The sequence below is a fragment of the Gambusia affinis genome, linkage group LG13, assembly GCF_019740435.1.
Source record: "Gambusia affinis linkage group LG13, SWU_Gaff_1.0, whole genome shotgun sequence".
Classification (NCBI taxonomy): Eukaryota; Metazoa; Chordata; class Actinopteri; order Cyprinodontiformes; family Poeciliidae; genus Gambusia; species Gambusia affinis.
Window position 1 is genome coordinate 27,444,867 of NC_057880.1, and position 25,296 is coordinate 27,470,162.

At 45.4% G+C, this 25,296-nt stretch overlaps 1 protein-coding gene across 1 annotated transcript in view; it reads right to left on the reverse strand.

Moving 5' to 3' along the window:
• Positions 1-25,296, reverse strand: part of LOC122842766 (spectrin beta chain, non-erythrocytic 1-like) — a 76,661-nt gene that overhangs the window by 26,527 nt on the left and 24,838 nt on the right. The window contains exons 3-9 of the mRNA XM_044136910.1: positions 8,602-8,753; positions 6,372-6,545; positions 3,634-3,725; positions 3,180-3,260; positions 2,441-2,556; positions 2,217-2,329; positions 1,324-1,511 (exon numbers count right to left, since the gene is read on the reverse strand). Coding sequence (XP_043992845.1) covers positions 1,324-1,511; positions 2,217-2,329; positions 2,441-2,556; positions 3,180-3,260; positions 3,634-3,725; positions 6,372-6,545; positions 8,602-8,753 — 916 coding nt within the window. The remainder of the gene's footprint in view (positions 1-1,323; positions 1,512-2,216; positions 2,330-2,440; positions 2,557-3,179; positions 3,261-3,633; positions 3,726-6,371; positions 6,546-8,601; positions 8,754-25,296) is intronic.

The following is a 25,296-nucleotide window of genomic DNA, read 5'->3' on the forward strand; positions in this document are numbered from 1 at the left end:
TAAATGTGAAGTAATGCCCTTGTCAAAACTTTGTTACAAAAACCATTTACAAAAATGTAAATTTCAGTGGGTACCAAAAAACCTTAAATACTTAGAAAACCTGCTGAACCGGCCTGGAAGACATTATTCTGGACAACTTTGAACCTGTGATAAATAAGATAAGTTTACTTTTAAAGGGATGGGACAAGCTACAAATATCACTATGGGGTAGAGTCCAAGCCATTAAAATGATTATTACACCAATATTAAATTACCTATTCAGTTTATTACCTCTCAAAATTCCACACTCTATATTTAAGACCCTGGACAAAATGATAAACAACTTTATTTGGGAGGGAAAAAGGATAAAATGTTTGTCCTAAAACTCCAAACTAAAGTAGAATATGGAGGATTACGACTTCCCAATATGCAACTTTATCAGGAAGCTTTTACAAATAACATCAATTATGTTAAACAACCACAATAGTCTGATCTGGGTGAACCTGGAAGGTGAAATAAATGCTCCATTTAAAGCTTTTGATTATATTTCCCAACATTCAAATGATGGAGTTAAATCCAATCCAATTATCTCTCACACTAAAAAGGTTTGGCAGCAGTTACATAAAACAGCAAACAGCTGTCCTTTCACTCAGGGAACAGCCTCAGTGTGGAACAACCCAAAAATAAAAATAGGGGGGAAAACGATCTTTTGGAGGAGCTGGCATATAAAAGGGATTGACCGTATAAACTGCTTCTTCAAAAATGGTACCTTACTGTCATTTCAACAATTTCAAGAACTATACAATCTAAACCACAAAATGTAAAAACATGGAATCAAAAGGCTCAGCCTGGAGGAGTGTTTATAAAGTCTGGTGACCCGCCAGGCTGATGATACAGAGTGAATATTAAACTGATTATTTATAAATTATACAACATATTATATATTCATGTAATATAAACAAATGATTCCCACTGTCCTGCATTGCAGAATGTTACACATGAATATTTAATGGATACGTTTATATAACAAAATAATATGATTTATTTGGGAGAATGTATTGATTATGTAACGATATATTAGCAATATATGGTAGAATATATTGAAAACATGGAAATGTTTGTATGTGTGTATACATATGCTGTAGCATATAAATTATATTGCACCTGTTTTGGTTTTTATTGAAGTACATTTTTAATATTTATTAATATATAAATGTATTGTTCAGTATCAGCAGTGACTGTGTGGGATCAGATGTGTTGTGATATTGTCCGTTATGCTGCTGTGTGTCTGTGTGTTAGCTGCTGCTGCCGGCGCCGGCGGCGGCGGCGGCGGGTGGCACTGACTTGGGCGGTTTCTCCACGGTGCGGTACGTGTTGAAGGCCTGCAGCTGCTGCTGGACGCCCACCAGCGAGTTGGCGAACTTCCTGTTGTTGAGGATGATGATGGTCTGCTCGATCCACTCCAGCAGGTCCGACGCCAGAGACTCGTACTTCTCAATCATCTTCTCCGTCTCGATGGCGTTGTCCAGAACCTGCGAGGCGAGGCGAAGGGAAAAACGCTCCGTCAGCGAGAGACGATAAACAGAGAGCAAAAATCAACAATTCTGTTTTACTTCAACAACTTTAACAAAAATCTGGATGTTTTCCTACTAAAAATAACTTTACTTGCTAAACTTTAATAAATCATTTGCAGGCAGCAGCTAAAGCAGGGGTGTCCAAAGTGTGGCCTGGGGGCCGTTTGTGGCCCTCAAAGTGATCCTGTTTGGCCCTCAACCATAAAAATAACACAAATTTGATTTCACTTGAGGTTGGAGATTTGTGCAAAAAAATAGTTACATTTTCAAAAAGATCCAGATGAATTCAAATCATCTGTTGTCATCCAGGTTCTTCATGTTCCCTCAAGCTCACAGTAATCAGAAATAAATGTTAGTTTTGAAACATTGCTGGCAGGTTCTTGTGTCCCTTTAAATGAAGGTGAAGCTGCCAGATGTTCTGTTTCAGGTTTACAAAGATTCACAGAGTAAACTCTGGAGGCCTCATTTGAAATATTACAGTAAAAAGCTGAATCTGAACGTTTTTTAAAGTTCATCCTCAGGTTTTCTTCTTCTGCAGCAGATTTCAGACTTCGACCAATCAGCTGCAGAGCTGGGATCTGACCAATCAGACGACGCCAAGTCTGACTGGGGCTGCTGGGATAAATCTGGGTCAGAACCAGCGACGGGTCAGAACCAGCTCACCTTGCCGATCCTCTTGCCCTCCACCTTCAGCGCCTTCATCTTGGAGAAGTAGTGGTAATAGGTGACGACGTAGGTGATGATGGACTTTTCATCAGGATGTTCAACGCTGATGTCTGCAGAGGAGAGCAACGCCGTTAACTCACTGTGTGTTAGTGTGTTAGTGTGTGTTAATGTGTGTTAATGTGTGTTAATGTGTGTTAATGTGTGTTTGTGTGTGTGTTGACCTTCCGGGTCCAGTAGCTTGGTGAGCCCCAGGTGTTGCTCTGCCAGGTTGAAGGCGTTCTGCAGGTTGTAGTGAGCGTTGGACTTCTTCAGCTTATCAAAGTCGATCAGATCAGGTCTGAAAACGACAAAAAAAACAACCTTCAAAATAAAACACAGCCCTTCAAAATAAAACACAACCCTTCAAAATAAAACACAACCCTTCAAAATAAAACACAACCCTTCAAAATAAAACACAACCCTTCAAAATAAACAATGTGCGATCTTTAACAGGCCTGATGGAAACACTGGAGGTCAAAGGTTAATAGTAGTGGATGTAATCTTGTTAATATTTAAAAGACATGAAGTTTAATACTGCGGTCTTCAACATGGGGGTCGTGGCCCCGACTAGGGCCAGGAGGTTTCCTCTTAACTCGACATTTTGTGTGTATTTTTTTAAAACACACCGTTGTGTCTTCAAACAAACAGCAACATAAATCCATCGTGTGTCAAACTGATAAAATGAGGCAGAAAAACATTTAGTGACAAAAATCTGTATGAAAAAAATTCTACATGTTTGTTTATGACATCATTAAATATTATAAACTAAAGTTTAAAATCCTTTTCCAGGATGAAAAACACTGAAGACCTCTGGTTCAATGTGTTGTGAGGTTATTTAACCTCACATCAGTTTATAATCTCTGTGGTCGGTTGTTTCTGATGACGATGAGGAGGAGGAAGAGGAGGAGGAAGGTGTGGTACCTGTGTTTGTGGATGAGGGCGTTGAAGGCCATCCCGTCTCTCCAGCTGGTGGTGAAGTTGTGAATGTTGACGTTTGGATACCTGAGCAGGAAGTCAGAAGATCAGCGATGAATGTTTCACATTAACAGAGACAGATACTGGAAACATTAAAACAGCAACAACAACAATAACAATAATAATAATAATAATAATAATAATAATAATAATAATAATAATAATAAACTTTAAAATGACAGTCTGATTAAAAAATCTGATTCATGTTTCATTTTCATCCATTCCTGAACAAAAATAGAAAAGTGTCCAATCGGCCTGAATCTGAGTCGCTTCTGTTCTCTATGAACTAAACAGACATCGCAGAGAAATTCTTTTATTCTTTAGTTAAAACTATTTTATTCCAGCCTGTAAGCCCTGAGTAGGCTTCGGGGTCAGAGGTCATCAGGGGTTGTTTACTGACCCTGCAGTCTTCATCTGGCACCAGAGCAGCAGAGCGTCTTTAGCCGACTTCTTCTCCTTGTTGTCCTCCGTCTCCACACTGATGTCCTGGATCTGAGACGCACACAAGGTCAGAGGTCAAAACTAGGTCAACAGAACAAGTCAGAATCAAAATGGACCAAGCAAAACAGAAACTCTAAACATTTTCTCCAATCCTCGTTCCAAATGTCTCATTTCCACTTAAATCCTTAAATCTAAAGACGAAGAAAAGAGGTAAAATAAGAGCAGAAGTTTTTCTATAAAACACTCCACTGCTGAAGGAAAGGCCTGGTGATCCGGCAGTTTACAGAACACTGGAGCTACAGTAACAGGAACAGGAGTTAGCCGTTAGCTACAGTACCAGGAGTTAGCTGTTAGCTACAGTAACAGGAGTTAGCTGTTAGCTACAGTAACGGGAGTCAGCCGTTAGCCACAGTAACGAGAACAGGAGTTAGCCGTTAGCTACAGTAACGAGAACAGGGGTTAGCTGTTAGCTACAGTAATGGGAACAGGAGTTAGCTGTTAGCTACAGTAACAGTAGTTAGGTGTTAGCTACAGTACCAGGAGTTAGCTGTTAGCTACAGTAACAGGAGTTAGCTGTTAGCTACAGTAACTGGAGTCAGCCGTTAGCTACAGTAACGAGAACAGGAGTTAGCCGTTAGCTACAGTAACGAGAACAGGAGTTAGCCGTTAGCTACAGTAACGAGAACAGGAGTTAGCCGTTAGCTACAGTAACGGGAACAGGAGTTAGCTGTTTGCTACAGTAACAGGAGTTCGCTGTTAGCTACAGTAACAGGAGTCAGCCGTTAGCTACAGTAACAGGAACAGGAGTTAGCCGTTAGCTACAGTAACAGGAACAGGAGTTAGCCGTTAGCTACAGTAACGAGAACAGGGGTTAGCTGTTAGCTACAGTAATGGGAACAGGAGTTAGCTGTTAGCTACAGTAACAGTAGTTAGGTGTTAGCTACAGTACCAGGAGTTAGCTGTTAGCTACAGTAACAGGAGTTAGCTGTTAGCTACAGTAACTGGAGTCAGCCGTTAGCTACAGTAACGAGAACAGGAGTTAGCCGTTAGCTACAGTAACGAGAACAGGAGTTAGCCGTTAGCTACAGTAACGAGAACAGGAGTTAGCCGTTAGCTACAGTAACGGGAACAGGAGTTAGCTGTTTGCTACAGTAACAGGAGTTCGCTGTTAGCTACAGTAACAGGAGTTAGCTGTTAGCTACAGTAACAGGAGTTCGCTGTTAGCTACAGTAACAGGAGTTAGCTGTTAGCTACAGTAACAGTAGTTAGCTGTTAGCTACAGTAACAGGAGTTAGCTGTTAGCTACAGTACCAGGAGTTAGCTGTTAGCTACAGTAACAGGAGTTAGCTGTTAGCTACAGCAACGAGAACAGGGGTTAGCTGTTAGCTACAGTAATGGGAACAGGAGTTAGCTGTTAGCTACAGTAACAGTAGTTAGGTGTTAGCTACAGTACCGGGAGTTAGCTGTTAGCTACAGTAACAGGAGTTAGCTGTTAGCTACAGTACCGGGAGTTAGCTGTTAGCTACAGTAACAGGAGTTAGCTGTTAGCTACAGTAACGGGAGTCAGCCGTTAGCTACAGTAACAGGAACAGGAGTTAGCCGTTAGCTACAGTAACAGGAACAGGAGTTAGCCGTTAGCTACAGTAACGAGAACAGGAGTTAGCCGTTAGCTACAGTAACGAGAACAGGAGTTAGCCGTTAGCTACAGTAACGGGAACAGGAGTTAGCTGTTAGCTACAGTAACAGGAGTTAGCTGTTAGCTACAGTAACAGGAGTTAGCTGTTAGCTACAGTAACAGGAGTTAGCTGTTAGCTACAGTAACAGGAGTTAGCTGTTAGCTACAGTAACAGGTGTTAGCTGTTAGCTACAGTAACAGTAGTTAGCTGTTAGCTACAGTAACAGGAGTTAGCTGTTAGCTACAGTAACAGGAGTCAGCTGCTAGCTACAGTAATGGGAACAGGAGTCAGCCATTAGCTACAGTAACGGGAACAGGAGTTAGCCGTTAGCTACAGTAATGGGAACAGTAGTTAGCTGTTAGCTACAGTAACAGGAGTTAGCTGTTAGCTACAGTAACAGTAGTTAGCTGTTAGCTACAGTAACAGGAGTTAGCTGTTAGCTACAGTAACAGGAGTTAGCTGCTAGCTACAGTAACGGGAACAGGAGTCAGCCGTTAGCTACAGTAATGGGAACAGTAGTTAGCTGTTAGCTACAGTAACAGGAGTTAGCTGTTAGCTACAGTAACAGTAGTTAGCTGTTAGCTACAGTAACAGGAGTTAGCTGTTAGCTACAGTAACAGGAGTTAGCTGCTAGCTACAGTAACGGGAACAGGAGGTAGCTGCTAAATCTATGAAACGACCAAACATTCTGCCAGGCAGAAATCCTGTTTTTAGCTAATTTATGAACAACAATCTCGTTATAATCTGAGGTAACTCTCTGTGAGGTTCTGGCAGAAACTGTCTGACCTTCATAGATGGACGTCCCTCAACCGGACCACCAGAACCCGACCCAGATATCTCTGACTGCAGCAGCTAAAACACAGAGCGGTTCGTCCGGCCGGCTCCGTTTCAGCCTGATTCTTCTGGCAGGATGGATTTAATCCTCACAGCTTATCAAAGATAAATCCTGTCCGCCCATTTCAGCCGTGATGACGTCATAAACACCAGCAGCAGCGGCGGTTCTGACCCGTTTTGAGCTCACCTGGAAGCGCAGGATGATGGTCCAGATGAGGCCCAGCGTGAGGCGGTGGTTTCCGTCCACGATGTCGTGGGAGCCCATGTTCTCCAGGTGGACCCGCTGCTCCTTCAGGAACTGCAGGGCCTTGTCCACGTTCTCCAGGCAGTGGATCCGCATGCGGCCCTTGGTGGGTTTGGGCTGCAGGCAAACAAACCCACAGAGCAGAACCGGTTATATTACACACCCTGAAACCTCTGGGCTTCCTCATGTGGAAACGTCAGAGGGAGCAGCAGCTGCAGACACAGCTGGCCGACTTCACTGCTGACATGTTGATCTGAGAACAGAAACGCTTCCTGAGTCTCTGTCCGCCAATAACTCAACAAACCAGGAATCAGCCTGGAGCTGCAGCTACATTCAGGTTAGCAGCAGCCTCCACTGGTTTGTGTTCGGTTTCCACGGTAACCAGGCAACGCCAGCTAAAAAGGTAGCTCTGCTAACGCAAAAGCACTTGTCATAAACTAAAGCTAGTTTATGAATAGCTAAAGCGTTACAACAGCCTAGTATTTAGTGGACGCTAATGCTAACGCGCTAATGGGAGGCTCTGAAAACAGTAAATAAAAGTTAATTTCTGCATGTATTTGTTTAATGAACACCTTGTTGTTTGTTCAGGGTTGTAAGGTTGTTGCTTCGTAGCTGGTTGTTGCTAAGTGCTGCATAAATAAACCAATAAAACTTTAAGGTTTTTAACAGCAAACTGTAAAAATATAACATCTTAAAATATGAACAACCTCACATTTCTCAGTGATACATTGAAATGTTCACTATTTAAAAGATGAATGTTTCTCATTGATGGGATTTCTGCTGCTCCACCACATGGTGGCGCTGTCGCCTTCATGCATGTTAATGACATTTAGATTCCTCTTCCTCCTGATGAAGAGCAGAGGAGCCTCCCAGTATGTGAGCTGGTGGAAGTCCAGTTTCCCCAGCAGGCTGGCTGTCAGACTCTTCCTCCTCATCCTCCTCTTCCTCTGGCGGCGTTTCCTGCGGCTCTTTCATGGCGCTGACAGCCTCCATGCTGCTGCAGCCGCTTCACACAGCTTCCCTTTATTCGCCGTCCGTTTCGCCTCCACTGGGATTCATGAGGCTCTGCAGGCTGAGGGACTGGAGCCCTGCTGGTTCCTCTGTGTGTGTGTGTGTGTGTGTGTGTGTGTGTGTGTGTGTGTGTGTGTGTGTGTGTGATGGGAAAACAGCAGGCCTGAAGTAGGCTTGTATTCCCGTTTCCATGGTAACAACGATCCATTTCTCAGAGCAGAAATATGAAAGAATGAGTTTCCACAGAAGCCCTGAAGCTGCACACTGATATGAAAAGTGCTGTGTCACTGGTTGCTATGGCGACTCCCTCCTTCATTTCAGGAACAGATGAGAGGGTGAGCCCACAGCATCACTACTCACCAGACAGGAATTCAAACCTCAAACAAACAGCGACAGAACATGAAAACATCAGTGGAACAACTGGGACCCAACAGATCCTGATCCAGATCTTGATCCTGATCCAGATCTTGATCCTGATCCAGATCCAGATCTTGATCCTGATCCTGATCCAGATCCAGATCCAGATCCTGATCCAGATCCAGATCCTGATCCAGATCCAGATCCAGATCCTGATCCAGATCCAGATCCTGATCTTGATCCAGATCCAGATCCAGATCCAGACTGAGTTCAACACCCTGATAATTTTTTAAAGGGTAAAAACTGTAAACTGGATCCAAACATTGACTGATTTGTCCACCTGGACTTTGTTTGAGCCGTTTGGACGTTGCTGGTCTCTTACTGAGGCTGAACTGGAAAACAGTCGAGTTTCTCTTTAAACTATTCCATCCATCCATCCATCCGTCCGTCCGTCCATCCATCCATCCATCCATCCATCCATCCATCCATCCATCCATCCATCCATCCATCGTCCCTAAAGGGTCAGGAGGAGCTGCTGCCTCTCCAGTTACGTTCTGGGTGAGATGCGGGTCACCAGGTTCTAGCTTAGCTATAGCCTTTCCTCTGCCTACATCTCCCAGAATGCTGTGCGGTTCTGGATCAGTTCAGTGAGTTATTGAATATCCTATCTGATTTATCACCTACTGATATTGATCATGTCTCTCTCATTATACATATTATTGATTTATTGAATTCTGTGTGTTTGTTGGTTCCGGATGAATGGAACCAGTAACTGTGATGGTTTGTGTTAATGGTCCAAACCCACCAGCCTCTCTCCAGACAGAACCTCCAGCAGCTTGATGAGCATCCGGCCGTCCCTCAGGTCCATGTACAGGTCCGTGATCCGACACGACACCCTGGACAGGTGGGAGTTCACCCACTTAGTGAAGGTCTTCTTCTGCACCGCTTCACGCTCATCTGGACAGAGAGAGGCAGAGAGGGGTCAGAACCAAACGGGTCAGAACCAAACGGGTCAAAACCAGAGGGGTCAGAACCAGAGGGGTCAGAACCAAACGGGTCAGAACCAGAGGGGTCAGAACCAAACGGGTCAGAACCAAACAGGTCAGAACCAAACGGGTCAGAACCAAACGGGTCAGAACCAGAGGGGTCAGAACCAGAGGGGTCAGAACCAAACGGGTCAGAACCAAACAGGTCAGAACCAAACGGGTCAGAACCAAACGGTTCAGAACCAGAGGGGTCAGAACCAGAAGGGTCAGAACCAAACAGGTCAGAACCAAACGGGTCAGAACCAGAGGGGTCAGAACCAAACGGGTCAGAACCAAACGGGTCAGAACCAGAGGGGTCAGAACCAGAGGGTTCTGAGTGTCAGAGCGGATGTTGTTTATGCGTGCAGACTCGCTGCATCCCCACATTGTTCCTGTGTGTTTGGCTTCCTGAGAATAAATCTAAACTGGAAACATCGTCAGAAGAAGAGCAGCCTGATAGTTTACACCTGCTGCTGCGTTTACTCCTCAAAACCTGCTGCTTATTGTCCACATCACACACACCTACACACACACACACACACACACACACACACACACACACACACACACACACACACGTCGGATCTAATCTCATCCGGCAGCAGGCGGTTGTTTATGCGAGAGGATGCTGCATCCAGGCTCAGACTTCCTTCTGGCTTTTATTTCAGGACTCAGACGGAGCAGCAGCTCCTCTCTCAACCTGAAGGAAACTGAAACCTGGATGTTCCTGAAGTGATGATGTGGGAGCAGGGTGTAGCAGCCTCCACCCGGCTGCACCTCACTGCTCAGCCAGGCCTGAAAATCTCCTTCAGGAAACGAGGAACCAGACGAAACGCCACCAGAGACTGGAGATGAAAGTAGGAGATTTGTCATCCATCAGGCTGCGTGCTGAACTTTGACCTCATATCTGCTGAAACCTGGTTTCACTTTTAGAGGGAGCAAAGTACTGAGATAGACGAGCAATTCAACAACTGATAAACAATATTCACAAGAACAAATGTGATAAGAAACTATACACACTGACATTCTGATAAGAGTTTGATGTTTACACAGGAACCATAAAGACCCATTTAGTACATGGAGGCTAGTTAGCTTAGCAACTAAACAAGTCGTACCGCGAGACAAAAGCAAAAACATTTTGATCAGACTGGAAAATGTATTCATCCTCAGAAACAAACAGTTTTTAGTTTTTTTTCTTCCCTCCCACCAGGGGGTCTTTGTGGCTCTAATGTCCCTTATATGACAGCAGGCTGACAGGAGAGAGGGGGGAAGACACGCGGCAAATGTCGTCGGGGCCGGGAATCGAACCTGTGACGGCTGCGTCGAAGACTCAAGGCCTCCAAATGTGGGTCGCGCTGTCCCCTACGCCACCACAGCACGCCCCTCAGAAACAAACAGTTAATATAATCTGCATTCACACGTTAAAAACAATCTGAGCTCATATTAGAAACAAGATAAATTATTATGAAACAAACCAGTTTCCCTCAGCTTGGGAAACTAAGAAAACCTCATTCAGTCTAAATTAAATTATTACAACTTCATAACAGCTAGACTTAGCTCATCTAAGCTAAGCTAATATAAAAAACTATGCTAACACAAAACAAAGTTAATTTACAAAACTGAGCCAATGTAACCTCAGTTAATGTTTGGATAAATGAACTTATTCAAACAGCTTTATTTAAGTTCAATAAAGCTAAGCTAATTCAGGCTAAGAGACACAAGGAGAGGCTAAGCTAATATTCACCAAGCTAGCAGTATGTTTGTGGATCTTTCTGTTCAGACCAGTTGGGAGTATAAATAGATCATCCTGGAGCGTAAAATTTTTTTTCTGTGAAATCTGAATTTAACTCAGTGAATCAATGAGGAGTTATGAAAATCATTCCCACATGACATCAGAATAATTCAATTTCTGGGTAACTGTCTTCAATTTAAGGTGTTATTACTCGTATACTGACTGCTAACCACCCCTGGTGTCCCAGGCGGTTTTTTTCCCAGAATGCCCTGCGTTTGACCTGCAGTAGAGGCTGGAGCGAGACGTGCTCACAGCTGATAGGAACATCTGATTCCTCCACAAACACTCTTTCACGGCCGCAGAGAGTTACTGTGCAACGCAACAATGGCTGCAGTGTGGAGCCGATAAACTGTGGAGGTTCTGGTACCGACCCGGAGCTGCTGGGAGGAAGTGGACCAGACGCCACAGGGGCTGTGATTGACTAGATCTGAACAGGAAGCAGAACCCTGGAGGCTTTAGCAGCTCGACCCACAGAAACAGAACCGGTTCTGGCTCAGAGAGAAAAGGGCCTAATCAAAGGAAAACAGAGTTCAGGGTCAAAGCAAAGCGCTTAGCATGTAGCATGTAGCTTCTGGATGCTTAAATATGCAGAAAAACCCTCAGCCTGGCAGAAACAGACAGTTTCCTCCTGAATCCAACAGACAGACTTCCTGTGCAGCACAAACGTCTCCGTATCGTTTCAACCATCTGATAAACGATTCTCGTTTCTTCAAAACGACGAGGAAAAAACATCCTGAGGTCAGGAAACGAAGCTGGCCTCCAGCACAGAGACATCCACACCGACCTGGAAGCTTCTCTTCTGTTGTGATAAAAATGATTCAGAAAACAGAAAGGTTGGTCTTGAAAACCATTTCTGTCTGAAATAATCCTGATTTATATCAGTAATCTGCACACAGATTATTATTTAACCATATTTTGAAGTTCCACACGGCTGGCATGGCAAAAAAATACATTTTCAAATTTACTCATACTGAAGCTCACATTAACTGACAGTTACTGCAAGAAATTAAAATATGATTGAGGATTGGTCAGTTAAACAACCATCATCTGAGAGGAAGAAATGACTGAAAGAAAACCTAAATGATCATCAGTTCCATGATTACCAGCAAAACATTTTGACACCTTATGAGAGAAACAGTTTGGAGGCTGCAGAGATCAGAGAACCGGAGCGACCCGCTTCAGTCGGTTCCACTCCCAACTTTCTGATCATGGATTTTAATAACTTCATGATAAAGAAATTATTATTAAACTTCTGCAGTCAGCAGAAACATTCAGTTCTGACTGAATCAGTCAGCTGATAATATTTACTGACTGACGACACAAACAGCCATAAACTACAGAACCAGTCCTGTGGAAACAGTTATTAATTATTAACAAACTGTTTATAGATGGAAACTTTTCTATAAACTATTTATTAGTTTATTGTAAAGTGGTACAGTTACAGTTAAATAAAACTCACGAAATCATTAAAACATTTTAGTTAATTGGAATAAATAAAAACCATAATTAATGGGGAAAAACTTGAACTGTATTAAGTTTTCATAAAACTGAAACTAATTAATGTAAAGATATAATATCCTTTCTTTTTAAATCTATTTATTTGCCTTTTGAACTGATGTCAAACTAATGGTTTTCTACACCAGCAGTTCACATCAGCTGTCCCTGGCGGCTACGCTACGCTAGCCCACAAAATGGCCGCCAGCTGGAGTCAGGTGGTTATTCAATAACTGAATACGTTTTATGAAAACTGTATTTTCTTTATTACCTGATCTATGAATTAATAAATTAACCACAATATTTTGGTTATTTTAGTATGAAAAAACTGAAACTACAACTAGAACCACTAGTGAATATTTCACCAATAGTAACTAATAAACCCGTCAGAGGGGGGGCCAGTCAGTGGGGGGGCCAGTTAGTGGAGTGGATTCCTCCTGGGCAGCAGAGAGGAAAACACATTTATTAGATGTTATCTGCATCTTCATGCTCCAGCTCTGTTTCTGCACAGATGATTCTGTTCCACTGTGTGTGTGTGTGTGTGTGTGTGTGTGTGTGTGTGTGTGTGTGTGTGTGTGTGTGTGTGAGTGTTTCTCCTTCCTGTGCTGAGAAAGAAGCAGATGCCTCTCCCAACAGGAAGCCATGTTTACATTCACTCAGAAATACAGAAAGCTGCTCAGATCCTCCATGTTTGGAGACGATGTCAGAGTTATCGTATCGTATCGTATCGTATCGTTAAGTATTCCCATCACCATAAAAATTTGGGTTTATAGTTGATTCAGTAAATTGGAATTTATAATGATCAATAAAAGACAGAACTCATTTTCATTTTGCATCATACCAGGATCACAAACGTCCTTAAAGGGCCGGCGCTGATAAAACCCAGAACCTGTAAACGCAGCTGGATCTGCATAGAGTGAAAACTTCTTTAAATTAAATAATATCAAACATCTTTTGCATCTTGGTGGTATAGAGACAAAAACTTTGATTTGATTAGAACTGGACGTTACGCTGAAAAACGTATCATGATGAAAGTGTTTCAGATCAGTCAATATCAATAATTATTGATTATATATTATTGATTAAATGCTGCCAGGTTAGTGAGGTGACCTTTGACACTTTATCCACAGATTTCTCCCCAAGCTGGTTTTTATTTTTACGCAGCAAAACCTTAAAACGCTGTTGCACAAGTTACTCAACATGTTGCTAGGCAACCAAAGAGTGAGTTAGTTGATGCTACGCAGCTTAGCTAGCAGTGAGAGGTTGACTGTCTTCCTCTGCCTACATCTCCCAGAATGCTGTGCGGTTCTGGGTCTGCGTTCAGTGAGTTATTGAACATATTATCTATTGATATTGATCAGGTGTTGTGTGTGATACATATAGTTATTGATTTATTTTCCAGCCCTGTTAGATAAAGTAATAAAAGCTGTAAAACAGAAAGTTTTATTTTCTTCAGGCCTGCAGTTTGACACGTTTCCTCTAAATATCAGGAAATAAAGAAATCTGTTTCATATGAGGAATGACCTTCAGGTCAGTGTTTATGGTGTTGTGATTGCTGCATGCAGTCACAGTAATAAATAGTTTGTCTATCTTAATTTTATGGTTATCAGAATATTATCACACATGGTGATAAAACTGTAAATCGTATCCGGATGATTCATGGTTCGACTGCAGCAGAACCCGAGCCCAGCAGGTCCAGCTTCCTGTTCTGGAGTTCTGCTGAGTCCGATGGAGGGATCGATCAGCAACACACACAGAGAGCTGACCTTAACCTGAGCCGGGCAGCAGAGTGGGCGGGGCTCAGCGAGGACAACGGAGCCGGATCATGTGAGGAACGCCGGCGCTCCGGTCACGGTGTCAAAGTTTCTCCCATAAATCAGTCGGCAACAATCCCAGGAATCAGGATGGAGACATGAGGAATTCAAACCACATATTACACAGTTACCCTCTGACATGACCGGATCCGGGCCCAACCGGGTCAGAACCGAGGCCGAACCTCAGCTGACCTCGGTCGCCCGACAGGAAGCAGCAGAACGGACGGACAGGAGGAGATTAAACAACACAGAACCAGAACCCATCCATCAGGGTTCTGAACAGAACCTCAGGTAGAGGTCAGCCAATCAGATCGCTCCATCTATCAACGAGCTGATACACATTCAGCCTGACAGACGAAGTTCAGGGCAGAAAAACTCGCCTGGCAGCAGCAGGAGGCTCAGCGTTCACTGAGACCCAGCATGAAAGATGACTCTACGACTGCGTGTGTCTCTGTGTGTGTGTGTGTGTGTGTGTGTGTGTGTGTGTGTGTGTGTGTGTGTGTGTGTGTTTTGGGGGATTTCCTGGAGTAAAGGTTGTGGTTCTACTTTTTCTGCATCAGTAACAGTGAAGCTGCAGTGTGAGTCGACGTGTGGAGGCAAGAAGACGAGCTGGAACTGATCCGACTGGGAGAAACAAACTGGACTAGACAGGACTAAACCTGAACTGGACCCGGACTCTGTTCTGGTCTTCTCCAATATAAGATAAATGCTCAGCTGATGAAGGTCTATCAACCTGCAGACTTCTCTGCTGCTGCCTCACTGACTAACGATTCATTAAAATGTTTAACACAACAAGCCACTAGAGAAACTAAAAGAAGAATAAAAATAATTGTGAGAAACTTTGCAAATATGAAATTATTGGGTTATTTAGCCTGCCTTAAGAGAAAAAATGGAAATTAATTTTTTTTAATGTCATATTTTCACCATATTGATAATGGACTTTATTTAAAAAGGGAGAACTCAAACATAAATGTGGCAGTTTGATTCACTGTATCAGATTACAGCGAATGCTAATTCATATCTGCAGTATAATTAATGAATGTTCAATTATAATTATCAGTTTAAAACTACATATTTAGCTTGCTAGATAGATTGATCCTAAATATTTAGTTTACAAACTAAATATGTTTGTATTTAAAGACGGTTAGCTAGCTGAATATGCAACATATTTTATATATTTAGCCAACACATTTTTGTTATTACAGGCTAAATAACCCAAATTATTCCTGTTAATTTTCAACTGTGTACCTTTATTGACCCATATCCCACAAAGATAAACGGATAAAGACCATGAATGAATGAATGAATGAATGAATGAATGAATGAATGAATGAATGAATGAATGAATGAATGAATGAATGAACTAGTTCCAGCTGAGATGCTGTTAAACTCAGCATCATGTCGTTACTGTCTGGGCTTCAGGTCGTGATGCTCCATGTTTAACAGATTTATCGTAACGCCGTCCTGTAAAGGTTCAGATGTTTCTGGATGGGAACCAGAAATGTTTGCAGCATGATGAAGGTGAGGAGGAAGAGGAGGAACATCTGGTTCCAGTGAGGCAGAGAGACAGAGCAGCCTGTGTCTGAGCCGATCACATGACCTTAGCCTGACGGTCATGTGACCCAATCAAAACATTCAGCATTCCTGTTCTCCCACTGAGGCAGCGGGAAGTCTGCGCTGGCAAACAGAACCTGGATGATCAGGGAAGGGAGGTCCATCAGAACCTCAATCAGAACCAGGGTTCTTGTTCTATACGTGTCGTCCAGGAGCCAGAGACAACCAGCCAATCACAGCCCTCCACACTGAGCCGGCCAGCCAATCAGAGGGCCTGTAGCAGCAACAGAGTCTGAGCCCACATGGACCAGAACCAGCTGCCAGTAACTGGGCCATGGACTGGGCTTAGAGATCAGAACCGGGTCAGAAGAGGAGACTGGACCTCGGCTCAGCAGCTGCGGTTCTGTTACCTGTTTTAACCGGTTCTGGCCGAGTTTAAAGGGCCAGTGTTGTTTTCCAGCCACATAAATGAATAAAGTGAATCTCTTGACTTCAGTTATTATAAAATTGCTATAAATATCAATTGTAACTTTTAAATGATCACTTTGTAATTTAGCACTGAGAAATGGGGCCTGTCTCTTTAAGAACATCCCAACATGGCTCCTCTATTAACCCTTTAATGTTTCCACCAGGTTGCTCCGAGGAGCAGCTCCTACAATGAGCTCAGCAGATGTTTGCTAATTGCTGCTGGCTAGTCTGAAGGAGCCGCGCCTCGAAGGCGGAGCTAGGTCCATCCAGGCATTTCACAGCTGAATGGTTGCCATGGAGATTAAAAAGCTTCCCAAATATTCATGGACGAATCAAAGCAACACTTCGGGAATGTTTGGGAAACATGATGGGAAGAGCCCAGAGGTTTCATACAACACTGCCCCTTTAAAGGACACAGGGGTCAAAGTTCATCCAGAACAACCAGAACATCAGCAGGCAGGACGGGTCGGCCCGGTTCTGATAGGATCTGAGCCCATCCCACACAGTTAGCTTCACTCCCAGGAAGATGATCTCACCTGGTCCAATAAAGCAAAGCCTCACAGGCGGACTTTGGACCCGGATAAGAACCGGGCCAGAGCCGTCCAAAGTCCTGAGGTCCAGTTTTATGGAGAGTTGGGAAAACACGAGTTCTGGAGAAATTAAACGACGACCCCTCACTTTCCTCCTCCAAGCAGCAAAACCGGGCTTGTTGGACCGCTCTGGTTCTGAAGCGGTCATTACAGATAACAGAGCACATTCCTTCAGAACCACACATCGGACCGACACACCTCCACTGGAACAACACACACCCTGTTTACCCTGGGAGGGCCAGGAGGTGATGGACCGGGTCACTGCAGTCAGAACAGAACCAGGCTGTCAGAACCAGGCTGTCAGAACCAGGCTGTCAGAACCAGGCTGACAGAACCAGATTAACAGAACCAGGCTGTCAGAACCAGGCTGACAGAACCAGGCTGACAGAACCAGATTAACAGAACCAGGCTGTCAGAACCAGGCTGACAGAACCAGGCTGACAGAACCAGGCTGTCAGAACCAGGCTGTCAGAACCAGGCTGTCAGAACCAGGCTGACAGAACCAGGCTGTCAGAACCAGGCTGACAGAACCAGGCTGACAGAACCAGGCTGACAGAACCAGATTAACAGAACCAGGCTGTCAGAACCAGGCTGACAGAACCAGATTAACAGAACCAGGCTGTCAGAACCAGGCTGACAGAACCAGATTAACAGAACCAGGCTGTCATCAAAGGACTTAAACTTGTTTCCAGTAACAGGAACCAGAGGTTTTTCCCAGTAAACCCAGTAGAAATGTGCTGTGGAGTATTTGTACTGAGGAGGTCTCACTCTGATCTTTATTTCCTGCTTCAAGATGTTTTCTGGAACCGGTACCACTCCGGTACCACCTTTATCACCTCATCATCCTTAGGAATCACTCCTGGGATCAGGTGGGACAGATTCCAAGAGGTTCTGGACGGTTCTGAATGGAGCGACTGCTTCAACGACCCACTGAGGTTCAGACAGGAAGCTGCTTCCCGTCCTGTTGGAACCAGAACCCAGACAGCAGAGGTACCACATGAGGTCTAGGTAGTTACAGTGAGCTTCAGGTCCATTCAGGTCCGGTTCTGTTCTCTCTGCTGCCGTTAATATTTCAGCAGAGAATCCGACTCCAGAAACCGGGCCGGGCTTTGTGTGAACCCGATCGGGACGCGTCGGCTTTTAATCCCACTAAGAGCACGGGTGGAGGGATGGGGACCAGGAGACAGGACGGGGGGGGACGGGGGGGTTGGAGGCAGTGGGGGGGCAGTGGGGGGACAGGTGGGGGAAGTGGGGACAGGTGGGTGGAGGGACATGTCTGGGGGGGGGCAGACGGTCTGCAGAGCCTCATGAAACATTGATGAAGACGACGAGACGCAGAAGCTCTCAGAGGAACAAAGACTAGGAGGGAGGGGCTGATCTGGTACCGCGTCCCCCCTACCCCCCACCTCCTTTAAAGCCCCCCCACACACTGAGGGGGGGGTCAGTGGGGTCGGGGCTGAGAAAACACACCGGAGGCTGCTGATTGGCTGGATGAAGACAGCAGCAGGAGGAAGAGGAGGAGCAGAGTGAGGAAGATGATGTTTTTACTCTTCAGTTTGAATCAAACAAAAACAAACTAGAACTTCAAAAGAAAAGCCACCCTTTTATTTTAAACGTTTACAATCGTCCTTATTCATGTGATCATCAATAATTCATGTTTATTGATGCGTCTGCAGGAGCAGGTTTAATATTTTATGTCTTTTATTCTCTGATCTGATCAGCACCGTGTCAAACTTCTGCTTTTAAACGTCTTTATGAATCAATCCATGAGAAACCTGCAGTGGGGGTTTCTGGGTAACGTAGTCCCTGTGGAGCGTGACCTATGACCCAGTCTGACTCATGAACCCGCTCAGCTCTTTACTGGTTTCTGTTGAATCAGAGGAAATTCTGCCATCCCGGTCGGTTCTGACCGGCTAAGCAGAACCAGAACCGTCTCCCCCGGGTCGGGTCATCTACTCGGCCAATCACAGCCCTGCCTCTCTCACCACTTTATGTCTGACGGGCGATCGATGGTCTTCATTAGAGGAAGCTCTTACAGAGCAATAAGCAGCGCCTGCTGCTGCGCCGTCAGCCTGCTGGGAATTCAGCCGGCAACCTCTGTGGCTCATGGGCAGGGGAGAGTTTATGAGCTGCAGCCAGGAAGCCGCAGCTGGACTGCAGCAGCTTCAGGAATCCATTCAGGAATCCGGTCAGGAATCCAGTTGGGAATCCATTCAGGAATCGGGTCAGGAATCCATTCAGGAATCGGGTCAAGAATCCGGTCGGGAATTCATTCAGGAATCCGGTCAGGAATCCGGTCGGGAATTCATTCAGGAATCGGGTCAGGAATCCGGTCGGGAATCCATTCAGGAATCGGGTCAAGAATCCGGTCGGGAATCCATACAGGAATCCAGTCAGGAATCCGGTCAGGAATCCGGTCGGGAATCCATTCAGGAATCGGGTCAGGAATCCAGTCAGGAATCGGGTCAGGAATCCAGTCAGGAATCGGGTCAAGAATCCGGTCGGGAATCTATTCAGGAATCCATTCAGGAATCCGGTCAGGAATCCAGTCAGGAATCGGGTCAGGAATCCAGTCGGGAATTCATTCAGGAATCCGGTCGGGAATTCATTCAGGAATCGGGTCAGGAATCCATTCAGGAATCCAGTCAGGAATCGGGTCAAGAATCCGGTCGGGAATCCATTCAGGAATCCGGTCGGGAATTCATTCAGGAATCCGGTCAGGAATCCGGTCGGGAATCCATTCAGGAATCGGGTCAGGAATCCGGTCGGGAATTCATTCAGGAATCGGGTCAAGAATCCGGTCGGGAATCCATTCAGGAATCCGGTCGGGAATCCATTCAGGAATCCGGTCAGGAATCCGGTCGGGAATCCATTCAGGAATCGGGTCAGGAATCCAGTCAGGAATCGGGTCAAGAATCCGGTCGGGAATCTATTCAGGAATCCGGTCAGGAATCCATTCAGGAATCCAGTTAGGAATCCGGTCGGGAATCCATTCAGGAATCCGGTCAGGAATCCATTCAGGAATCCGGTCAGGAATCGGGTCGGGAGTCCTTCAGTTTTAAATCCGTTTCCAGCCAGACGACGGACAGGACGTCCCACACATCCAAAACTTCCTGAATTTCAGCTAAAATCTGCTGGAACTGGCCTGGATTATCAGAAAAACTTAGTTTTCCTCCTGTAACTGAATGCACCACAGGTTTTATATTAGAAAATAAAATGTTTACAGGCCTGTTAGTTTCAGAAGAGAAATGTTCTAAATGTGCCATTTAGAGTTTTACAGAATGAAAACTGTGAATCACGCAGCTAATCTGAAACAACGCATCGTCATCATCATCATCATCATCATCGTCGTCGTCTCCATTCTGGTTCTGACCCGTTTCCAGCACTGTAACTTTACCATCATGAAGCCGAGTTTTTAAAAAAACATTTTGACTCATTAACTATTAAAATATCTTTGATCTCTTATGTTTTGTAAAAATAGATATTTCTGATAAAAGCCTCCAGCTCCGTCTGGCTCTGGTCCATAAGGCCCGTTTAGAGCTTCTGGTTGGTTCTGAAGGTCCGATCGATCAGAACCGTCTAAATGTGGCCTGATGGGAACTTCACACCTCAAAGTGTCTCAGTTATAGTAAAACCTTCCAGACGGTTTTAGCTCCTCAGCAAACAGCCGGGTCAGCGTTGGGCTCAGCCAGCAGAACCTCCCAGAACTTTTTTATGTGTTGCTGGTTCTGCAGATGTGATGAGGTTCTGACAGAACCAGAACTGGTGATGAACCGGGTCAGACGTTTGTGCGTCTCTGGTTCCATGAAGCTACAGCAACTTTATTCACTGAAGGAACCAAAGTTCTGCTGAATTCACCAACAACAGAAACGGTTCCACTTGGACCAGAACCCGGACCCACTAAACCCAGTAATAAGTTCAGACTGGACCCAACCGAGGCAGAACGGTTCTGTTCTTCTTCCAGAAACATGACTCTGTTAATGACTTTCAGCTCCAAACATCCAAACTGTGTTTCTGCTCCTAAAAGTTCTGGTTCTGAAGGTCCAGTCAGGATTGGTGATAAAACCAACATCATCCAACCATCATCCAACATCATCCAACATTATCTAACCACCATCCAACATCATCCAACATCATCCAACATTATCCAACATCATCCAACATTATCTAACCACCATCCAACATTATCCAACATCATCCAACATTATCTAACCACCATCCAACATTATCCAACATCATCCAACATTATCTAACCACCATCCAACATTATACAACATCATCCGACCACCATCCAACATCATCCAACATTATCTAACCACCATCCAACATTATCCAACCATCATCCAACATCATCCAACATCATCCAACCATCATCCAACATCATCCAACATTATCCAACATTATCCAACATCATCCAACCACCATCCAACATTATCCAACCACCATCCACCATCATCCAACATCATCCAACCACCATCCAACATCATCCACCCACCATCCAACATTATCCAACATCATCCAACCACCATCCAACATCATCCAACATTATCCAACCACCATCCAACATTATCTAACCACCATCCAACATTATCCAACATCATCCAACAACCATCCAACATCATCCAACATTATCCAACCACCATCCAACATTATCTAACCACCATCCAACATTATCCAACATCATCCAACCACCATCCAACATCATCCAACCATCATCCAACCACCATCCAACCACCATCCAAAATTATCCAACCACCATCCAACATCATCCAACAATCATCCATGATTAATCGATTGTGTCCTGATCAGGGCTCTGACTTCTTGGTTCACATGTCAGTGGAGCATCAGGCCTGTTGGCCTTCATCAGGAGGAAGACTCCAACAGGACCGGGAGGTTAAAGGTCACCCAGAGAGATGGTCATAATATTTAGCTCTAATAACATCCAGGATTCTCTGATAAACCTGATTTCCAACCTGCAGATCCTGAACCAGATCAGAAATTGGATCTGAAACCGGATTGATTCCCAGACGCACCAGGAACGGTCCAGACCAAACGCGACGGCAGAGAAAAGTTCTGGTTCTGCTGCAGAACCCAACACGTTTCCTCTCTGAGTTTCACCAAACCGGAAGAGGAAGAGGAAGAGGAAGAGGAAGAGGAAGAGGAAGAGGAGGAGGAAAAGGAGGAACCCCAGCTGCCCTTCAGCAAGGCAGCTCCTGGTTTTATTAGAGCCACAGTGTGAGGAAGAGGAGGAGGAGGAAGGGCGCGGTGGTTCACTCTGATAACGCTACAGCTGCTGACTCTCACACACACACACACACACACACACACACACTGAACCCAGAGTTACAGCCTGATGAACCTCCAGAACCTCCAGAACCTCCTACCTTGCAGCTGCTTGAACCGTCCCTCCAGCTGGTTGTAGTTGAAGCCGGGCCCCGGGCTGGCGCCCCCCCTGCTGGGGCTGGGGGCCCGGCCCGAACCGCCCAGTACCGGGGACGGGGTCCGAAGCCCGGCATAGTCCAGGGGAGGGGCCAGCGGGGAGAGGGGGGACAGCGGGGCGCTCTGCAGCTCCATCACACCGGACCGGACCGCACCGGGCCCAGAGCCAGGCAGCAGCCGCTACAGGAGAAAGTTCTGGTTGGATTCAGGAGAATCGGGTCAGAGGAATGCAGCAGCAACTCCAGAGAAAACGTTCTGGTCTGGTTCAGGTTTCCACTGGATCAGAACCAGTCCAGAGGAAGCAGTCACTCCAAGGAGAAAGTTTTGGTCAAGTTCAGGAGAAACAGGTCAGAACCGGGTCAGAGGCAGCCAGCAGTCACTCCAGGGACAAAGTTCTGGTCTGGCCCAGGTGAAGGTCCAGTTCAGGTTTCCCCCGGGTCAGAACCGGTCCAGTTGAGAACCGCTCTCCTCCTCAGAGGGACTGAGCTGCACAGGGAGAGGGGGACAGGCAGGGCCTCAGCTCCATCCTGGACTCTCTCTCCCCCCGGGCCCAGAGCCAGGCAGCAGCAGCCACGGAGAAAGTTCTGGTTGGATTCAGGAGAATGGTCAGAGGAATGCAGCAGCTCCAGAGAAAACGTTCCCTGGTTCAGGTTTCCACTGGATCAGAACCAGTCCAGAGGAACTGAGCCAGCCAATCACAGCCCTCAGCTGCTGCATGATGTCATCCCTCCTTAGCATAAGGGGCGGGGCCAAAGAGGCTGGATCTGATCTGAATCTCAGATGTTGATCAGAGTGAATCAGAAATCTCAACTTTTAGTTTCCATTTCAGGGGAAAGTTTATTTAAAAGAAAATTACAACAAATATCAAATAAACTCCATTTGATACTTGTAATTTTATTTTGAAAAACTGGGAACTGAATGGAAACTTAAAGAAGAATAAAAAACTCAACTTCCTGTCACCATAACTCATTTTACTGGACCAGAAATCACAGCAATAAACTAGAATCTTGTTATTTTGAGTCCATTTTGAGGTATAACACACAAGTATCCAAACTAAAACACAACCAGAAACAATAAATAAAATGGAAATTAAGAATACACAACCATAAGCAGAATATGATGTTCTAGACAGAACAGCCATTCAGTGAATTATATCAAAACTCACATTTTAATTTAATGTATCGTGGGAACAAGGGATTCAACTCACTGTTGGTTCTGTCAGAACGGATCTGGGCTAACATGAAGAATTTCACCAGAACCGTTCTGATCTGTTCCACATCGTCTAGACAACACAGCCATTTAGAAACCAGCAGCAGAACCTCCAGAACCTCCAGGTTCTGGTATAGATTCTCCCAGCTCCACATCAAACATCCATTTGTTAGCTGTTAGCTTTATGTTAGCTTCATGAAGCTAACAGCTAACAAGCTGGACCCAGATGTTTTTAGTTCTGGTTATCTACTGATCGGTTCAGAACCGGACTGGTCCAGATTCTAAATGTTGGTTCAGAACCATCAGAAAGCAGAAGAGCTGCTGGACCGGACCACCAGCAAGGAAACTGGGTCGGTTCTGATCAACATCTTGAGAACACCACGGCGCTAATATTAGCAGCTGCAGTGGAGATGAGCTTCCTGTCTGGGTCTGACATCACTTCCTGTTTCCTCTGGTTCTCTGTCCAACACACGGATGGAGAGGGAGCAGGAAGCCGGTCTGGAGCTCTTGGAGCACCACTTCCTGTTACTGAGCAGTCAGACAGGCCAAGGTCAAAGGTCACGCTGTCCAGACAATAGCTGGAACAAAACTTCACGTTGACCTAAACAAACAGAGGCCAAGATAGCAGAGGGGTCAGAGGTCACCGTGACTCCAAGCCACACCTCTGGATTCAACAGAGCGACCTTTAACCTCCTGTGGATCATCCACCTGAAGATGGGCTGAGCTCACCTGGAGAACAGGAGTGCTGTTAGCACAACGCCAGGGAAGGGTCAAAGGTCATGAGATGAAAATATCTCAGAGTCCCAGCAAATTCAACCCAACGGCTCTGGTTCTGGATACAGGCCTCAGGTAGCAGGTCAAAGGTCACAATACTGAGCCAACATGGCTGCCAGGAAGAGTTACTTTACTGATCCCAAAGGGTAATTAAATGATCTGACGGAGGAAGGGTCCTCTCTCTAGGAACAAGATGGCAGCTGGACTGAACCCCGTGATGTCACAGCAGTGGGCGGGGCTTCCCTGGCGCCGGGCTCGGTGGTCTGGTTGTGTGTGAAACCACATTAGGCCACGCTGGGCCGTCATGCTAGCAGAGCAGCTTCAGGATGGAGCAGACCTCTGGCCACACACCAGCACGGTGGTGGCAGGATGGTGATATGGGTGATATTATCTGACAGTTTATCAGTATTGTCAGAGTTCTTATCATGGTTACATTTTCATTCATTGTTGACACAATAAATAGTTTCTCCATTTTCCTCTGCTGTTGGTTTGGATAAATTTAAATATGATTAAAGCTCAGGGCTGTTTAGAGACACTGAAGAAGCGGAAATGTTTCTGAAGATCAGTACTTGTGTTTGTGAAGCTCTGATTGCAGTGTCATGTCACAACCATAAAAAACAAGTAATAAATAGTTTTTATCTCTTTTATGGTTATTTTAATATCACAACAGCCCTCCTAACGCAGACTGACGGATGGACCAACACCGGGCCAGTCCACACCAAACCTCCTGGCTAGAGATCTGGATTCATGGTCATTTCATTCATTTACTGGCTCTAAACCAGTAAGGATCAAGACGGACGTTGTTTCTCACTCATTCTGCTGCATGTCGGTGTGCAAGATGTAACCGACAGCATCCGGTTTAGGATTTTCAAAATAAAAGCTCCTCCAGACTCAATGCGGCCCGGTGGTTGGGGACCACTGCTTAAGTTCATGTGGTCTGTCTAACTTCCTGTCCGTCAGCAGAAACTTCCTGTTCATCAGGAAGGAACTTCCTGTCTGACTATCAATCTGCCTACAGGTCAGGAATGAAGTGATGATCTTTTACTGGCAGATCAAACTGCAGCTCTGAGTCTGCAGAGAAGAAGAAGAAACCATCCAGATGTTTCCATCTAGGATCAGTCTGACGACCCCCTTCCCCCATGGTGAGGTCAGAGGTCAGGCAGCAGCAAACAGACAGCAGATGGAGCAGACGTTCTGAGCACGTTCTGTTCTGCTGCAGTCATCTGCTCTCCTCGTGGCTCGGCCCCTCAGGGCGCCGCCGCCATCGAACCAAGCGCCCCCTTCACAGCGCCCGGGTCGGGCCGGGCCGTCCAGAACCGCTGTACCCTGAGGCCGGTTCTG